Source organism: Pygocentrus nattereri, chromosome 1 (assembly GCF_015220715.1).
Source record: "Pygocentrus nattereri isolate fPygNat1 chromosome 1, fPygNat1.pri, whole genome shotgun sequence".
Lineage (NCBI taxonomy): Eukaryota > Metazoa > Chordata > Actinopteri > Characiformes > Serrasalmidae > Pygocentrus > Pygocentrus nattereri.
Window position 1 is genome coordinate 46,900,900 of NC_051211.1, and position 6,793 is coordinate 46,907,692.

Consider the following 6,793-nt stretch of genomic DNA (forward strand, 5'->3'; position numbering starts at 1 on the left):
GCTAACTATGTTTAATATATATAACTGTTGTTCTGCTTGAATGTTCTGAAACATAAAGATTTCTGCGAAGCGATAGCTCAAGTTGGATTAGTAATGCCTGCAAGCCGCTGTCTACGCGTTTAACTCTGCGACGTCACGTGGCTCAGGAGCTGGCGCGTGTGTGTTTGTGTTTAGCGGTTTGCGAGTTTCACGTTAATCCGAAATGGATCGTAATTTCAAGACTAAAGCTTCCTTTCATGGCAAACACCAAAAAGGGAACGTTGCAAAGGGTCCACCGTCGGCTGCTTCACATCGTAAGAGGACATGGGTTCCGGGGAGCAAGTTTTTCGATGGAAGTGTGCAGGAAGGTGAGTTGGCGGGTGGTGGGCGTTTATAGTCGCGCTGCCTTTATTTAAACCTAGCTGTGTGAAATGTTACGAGGCTGAAGTTGGCTCCATATTCTTCTGCTTCAACTTGAATTTTCCCGTTCCACCTTAAACGGTGCAGTAGTTAACTGCCTTGATGGCGTCTGGGTGACTCCAGATTTTCTCCGCACGAAGACTCTTAACAGACGTTTGGTGGTGTGTTAAAAGTTGGGCTGAACGATTGGGGGAAAATATCTAATTTGTGATTTACAATGTGATTATTTTCTATATTTGAGCCCGAGACCTGTTTTTATTAGCTTTTTTTTTAGGCTTGACCTCTTAATGCAGTTTGCCGGAAAGTCAGTAAGTTGTGGTTGTGACGTCATACCATAGGGAGGTTAATCTTTCAGTCCTTGTTAAAACTTTCTTTTTCAACGTGATACTGTTAAAGGGACAGTCTGTTTGAAACAGTTTTATAGATGAATGATAAGCAGTCAGTCAGTCAGTTTCAATTTGAAATGGTGAATTGTAGAAAAATACAATGGTCCATAATTCTGTACAGTGGTGGTGATAGGAACCGGGGGTTGCAATAATGACCTGTAAATCTGTACGTGTGGGAGTTCTTGCATATAATGTTGGTAAAGGTAAAACATTGTAACATTGGCTCAGAAAAAGATGCGGAACATGCAGTGCATATAGGCGAGTGCTTTTTAGGCACTTCAGCCCAGCCTAGCGCTAACCCAACATGTAGCACAGGGAGGGGGTAGTGTGGAAGGATAAAAAAATGAGCAGGGTAGAAATTCGTAACTGCTAGTTACACCACAAAGTCCACCCTTTATTTTTTTTAATGGACACAACCACAATAACAACTAAACTTCACAACAACAGGAGCAGCAATACCTTTTAAAAAGGAGTGAGCCATTCCACCCCTACCCACCCACCAACCCACCAAAGAACACCTCCAACCTGCTAAAATATTGGCAAGTATAAAAAATTTTAAAAAGGGGGACTATTACAGTGCATCTCTCCAGCATGAATGGAGACAAGACCTGTAACCTATTGTCAAAGTCGTCCGGTTCCTATCATTACCAACATGCGCAATTCTGATTCAGTAAGTTCCTTTCAGATGGCACATTTTACAGCAAACTACTTCTAACGACTTTATTTACATCATGACAGATTAATCATGTGGAACTTCCCTTAAAATGTTTTATGAGGTATTTTGAAGAACTTCACTGAAGTTTACCAATGGTTAAAATATCCAGACACTTTTCGATACCACTGTTTTGGGTATGATGAGCAGTGTGCTGATGCTGTGTGCGTGGTAAACAACTGTTTGTAAGCAATCTCAGGAAACAGTGTTTATTAGTAAATATGACGCAGATGTAACATAGTGAACTTGCAGATGTCAGATTGTAACACAGCTCTATGTCTGAAGGTCTGGGATTTGCCTTCAAAAGGAAGCAGAAAATTCAGCATGAATACAACAAACTTCTTCGAAAAGAGAGACGAAGAAGGCAGGATTCCAGGGCGCAGACAACAGATTACCCAGAGCATCTGAAGCATCTCTACATGGCTGAACAGGAGAGGCTTGACAAAGAAGAGCAAATGCACACGGATCGCAGGAGGAAAGGGAGAGCTGCTAATGCTGAGAAGGATGAAGGAGAAGACACAGCACAAACCTCCATCCATTCCAGCTCTGTCACAGGGAATGCAGGCTCACTGGAGAACTCTGCTGCTACTGCCTCATCTGAAGAACTGCCACAGAGCTCACAGATTGACAGGTGTGTATATTTCCATATCAGAATTCTATATACAGTGTCCAAAAGTATGTGGACAATTGAAGATCACACCTGTATAAGCTTATAAGATATTTCCATTCTATAACAGCATTAATATGGAGTTGGACTATAAGAGCTTTGCATAAGAATGCGAAGTGTGTATTTGGACATTTTTGCCCATTCAGTCAAAAGAGCATTGGATTTTGGATCAGTAGGCCTGGCTCACTATTTGTTATCTGTTAGCAATGGGTGTGGCTGAAACTGAAAACTCAGTAATCAGAAGGGTGTTCACATATTTTGGCCATTAAGTGTATATGACACTATAGCAGGGGTGTGTGTGTTTTACAAAACAGTTTACGTTGCCATTTGCTAACGCTTGTTTTCATGTATCAGCAGTCCCATTAAAGGCTCACTGAGACAAAGAAAACAGAAGAACTTATCTTGCTATCAGAAGATTGAGAAAGAATACGAGAGGTTAAAGGAGGAAAAGGAGAGAAAGAGAGAGGTAAGGGAGAACGTTGGTTTACTTTGCCAGTTTCTGTAGCAAAACATTACACTTCATCACTCGCTTACATTGTACTTCATAATGTTGTGTGTGTGTGTATATATATATATATATATATATATATATATATATATATATATATATATATATATATATATATATATATATACACACACATATATATTTGTATATGTATATATATATTCCACCACATCCCAAAAGTGCTCTATTGGATTGAGATCTGGTGACTGTGGAGGCCATTGGAGTACAGTGAACTCATTGTCATGTTCAAGAAACCAGTTTGAGATGATATGAGCTTTGTGACATGGTGCATTATCCTGCTGGAAGTAGCCATCAGAAGATGGGTACACTGTGGTCATAAAGGGATGGACATGGTCAGTAACAATACTCAGGTAGGCTGCGGCATTTAAACGATGCTCAGTTGGTACTAAGGGGCCCAACGTGTGCCAAGAAAATATCCCCCACACCATCACACCACCACCACCAACCTAAACCAGTGATACAACACAGGATGGATCCATGCTTTCATGTTGTTTATGCCAAATTCTGACCCTACCATCTGAATGTCGCAGCTGAAGAGACTCGTCAGACCAGGCAACATTTTTCCAATCTTCTATTATCCAATTTCCGTGAGCCCATGCAAATTGTAATCTGTTTCCTGTTCTGTGTGGTCTTCTACTGCTGTAGCCCATCTTCTTCAAGGTTCAACGTGTTGTGCGTTCACAGATGGTATTCTGCATTTCTTGGTTGTAACAAGTGGTTATTGGAGTTACTGTTGCCTTTCTATCATCTCAAACCAGTCTGCCCATTCTCCTCTGACCTCTCACATCAACAAGGCATTTTCATTCACACAACTGCCGCTCACTGGATATTTTCTCTTTTTTGGACCATTCTCTGTAAACCCTAGAGATGGTTGTGGGTGAGAATCCCAGTAGATCAGCAGTTTCTGAAATAGTCAGACCAGCCCGTCTGGCACCAACAACCACGCTACGTTCAAAGTCACTTAAATCACCTTTTCTCCCCATTCTAATGCTCGGTCTGCACTTCAGCAAGTTGTCTTGACCACCTCTACATGCTTAAATGCACTGAGTTGAGGCCGTGTGATTGGCTGATTAGCTATTTGTGTTAATAAGCAATTGAACAAGCAGTTTATTAGGTGTACCTAATAAAGTGGCTGGTGTGTATATATGTTATGTATGTATGTGTTTGTGTTACATACATGTAAGCTTTTTGCCCAAATATTATGGAAGGCTGTGTGTGTGTGTGTGTGTGTGTGTGTGTATATCTCATTTTATTGTTGTGTTGCAGGAATACCTGAAAAACAAAGCACAGCGAGAGGAAGCACTAAAGAGGTACAAGGACAAGAAAATGGCAACATATCAGTTGTTAAAGAAGAAGACTAAGAAAGGTCAGCCCAACTTGAACCTGCAGATGGAGCTGTTGCTTCAGAAGATCCAGGCTCAAAGTAAATGAACAAGGTGGACCAGTTAAATGCTCATTGGGGACCTAGCAGACAACAAAAGAAGCCTTGAAATGTAAGATTCCTTCCCAGAGTGAAATGCCGAACGTGTGTTTAAGAAACTGTATTACAATCAGCTGTTCTTGAGACTTTTGTTGTAAGGAGGCACTTGATGCTGCCTGGCAAGCCTTGTGTTTGCTGTGATTTGTGGATTAATTGAGTGAACTGGTTTATATATGTATAGGAATTAAGATATAGTGCTGGGGGGGAGAAGATCTTAAATTCTGCAAAAGTACAAATTTATAGTGTGCTTGTTTATTGCATTTATCTGACCTCAGAGTGGTGTTTATTGTCAAATACTGTGTTTATTTGTCACTTTTTGCCACCTTTATAAAACAAAAAAAGAGAATTAAGAGACGTACCAGTTTATGTAGACCACTCTGTTGCTATGTTTCCGCAGTCAGTTGTTGTAGGGTGCACATTTCTGGTCTGTGTGGGAGAGTGTGATGCATTACCTCATGCAAGGTAAAATACAACATTGACTCACCATATATTTTTAGTCACCCTAGTGGTGCTAACAAAGCTGCATTTAAACAGTTCATACTGACAGCTAGACGGGCTGAAGGACGGCCTCAACCCAGTAAGTTTTAACACAGTGAGCAAAGAAGTGCAAACAAGATTGCTAAAGTGAAGAATGAGAGAATCCATATCTTCATACATGTTGTAAGACTTTTTTTTTTCTTTTTGTTGACCATTTAATCAAAAATGTACAATAAATTTGATGTAAATAAAATTTATTTCAGAATTACTGTTGCTAATATTTGCTTTATTCTTTATGGTCACTAATACATTTGTCATTGATGGACAGCCTCTTTTCACTAATTGTGTTCATGCATATATGCTTATATATGTAGGTTGAAAAATTTTGTTTGGATTAAGTAACAATAATGTTCAATAAAGTGTATTGCAACTTACCAGACATTTGTAGCATATTACAGCCAGCCCCTTAGCCTGTTGCAATTAAATTTCTAGTGCAAGTTCCACTGTGCATAAACAGTAGGTGTTTGACACGATGTTTAAAGAGCCCATATCATACATTTCCTTGTACTTTATTTTTTTCCTACTATGGTATACTTGTGATTTATTATTTTAAGTATTTTTGAACCTCTCTTTATCCCTTACAATTAAAAAAGGCTTTTTTTTTTTTTTAAACCTGTACTTTTAACAGTCGTTTCGCTGTTATTGGCTGCCCTGTATTGTGCCTCATTTAGAGAATAGTCCAGGCACTCCTAATGACTTCAATGTGAACAGGTGGGGCTAAACTGCTGTTGGCTGAATATGCTGTTTTTTGTGAAGTCACAAATATTAATCAAAAACATGCATTTTCTTAGCTCAGTTTCTAAATAGATTTCTAAGTGGGCAAATAAAACTAACTCATTCAATAAACTAATAAATACATAAACTACACCTGTTAAACAAAAGCCGGTAACATGCTACTTCATAACATTAAACCCGGCTTCACGACATTGACATAACCATGACGTAAACATGCTGTGGAAGACATGTTATGACAGGTCATGTCTAGTAATAGAACAATGTCATGTTACAATTACTGGGTATTGTCATAACAGATGTCAAAATTTGCTTTCATGATGACAAACTAAAGTACACAGCAGAATTTTGCCTGTGACATGAGTGGTCCGGACATCAAACGTTATGGCAATCATGACAACTGTAATTTTAATTTGACACGGTTATATCAATAAATCTGACAATTTGTGACAGAATATGACCACCACCATGACATGTTTACGACATGCTTAAATCAATGATATGTAGCAGAGTTTAATCTTTTAATTAACAAACAACCAGATATACAACAATATGTCCCTTTTCCAGAGGGTGCTTACCTGCCCTGTGCCTATTGGCATGACCCTTCACATGGCCACGCTTCCCAGGCTTCTCAGAGGCAGGGGGGCCAGTAGCAGGACTACAATACTTTCATGGAAATATATATATTTTTAAAGTGCATTTTTAACTTTATATTACAAAAACAGTGCTATTACTTCTTTGCTGTCAATTGTGAAAGAGGCTTAGGGCCCAAGACTGTGGTACAGTTTGAGCTAGCAGGCTATAAGTGCTTTAGCCATTCCAAACAGCATTTCTGCATTATTAAACGGTTAACATGTCAACAAAGTCATTGGAGGGATTTGGTGTAACATGCTTCAGCCATGTCAGAATTGTTCACTGTGTTTTAATCAATTCATTTTAGTCTGTTCATGGTGGAGCGATACGTGAAGGATGTTCTGAGGTAAAATTGTTCCCAATATTTATTTATTTATGTATTTATTTATTTTCATCGTCAGCATTACATATAAAAAAACTCAGATGTGTATGCTCCCTGGTGATTTTGGATAGTAAATTTAATTTCTATGCTTGTGTTGTAGACATTGTGACCCCTGGTTCCCATCACCACCACTGTAAAGTAATCTGAGTTGGTAAGTTTTTCTGCAAATTAACCATTTTACATCAAACCACTCTGACTGACTGTTTATACCTCAATCACTGAATTATCGAGAGGTTTTGAAAAATCGGTGGGATTCCCCTTTAAGAGCTGCTCATCAGAAGGTGGACACGAACTAACTTTTTTTTTGACGGACTGTCACCGCAGAATGAATGTTCC

At 39.1% G+C, this 6,793-nt stretch overlaps 1 protein-coding gene across 2 annotated transcripts; it reads left to right on the top strand.

Annotated features, from left to right (window-relative positions):
* Positions 1-137: 137 nt before the first annotated feature.
* ccdc59 (coiled-coil domain containing 59) lies at positions 138-4,878 on the top strand. Of its 2 annotated transcripts, none has more exons than XM_017712179.2 (4): positions 138-347; positions 1,783-2,128; positions 2,519-2,630; positions 3,960-4,878. In XM_017712179.2, exons 1-4 carry the CDS (start codon positions 203-205, stop codon positions 4,122-4,124), a joined length of 768 nt encoding a protein of 255 aa, XP_017567668.1. In that variant the 5' UTR covers positions 138-202; the 3' UTR covers positions 4,125-4,878. The 2 variants fall into 2 exon arrangements, with proteins under 2 accessions (XP_017567668.1, XP_017567669.1); XM_017712180.2 differs by having other exon boundaries at positions 2,522-2,630.
* Positions 4,879-6,793: the final 1,915 nt, after the last annotated feature.

What these genes read in the sequence shown, in the direction of transcription:
- ccdc59 (XM_017712179.2), top strand. Translation starts at nt 203, where the DNA reads ATGGATCGTAATTTCAAGACTAAAGCTTCCTTTCATGGCAAACACCAA. An exon ending in CAGAGCTCACAGATTGACAG is followed by an intron (nt 2,129 to 2,518) that starts GTGTGTATATTT and finishes TTCATGTATCAG; the next exon opens with CAGTCCCATTAAAGGCTCAC. An exon ending in AAAAGGAGAGAAAGAGAGAG is followed by an intron (nt 2,631 to 3,959) that starts GTAAGGGAGAAC and finishes GTTGTGTTGCAG; the next exon opens with GAATACCTGAAAAACAAAGC.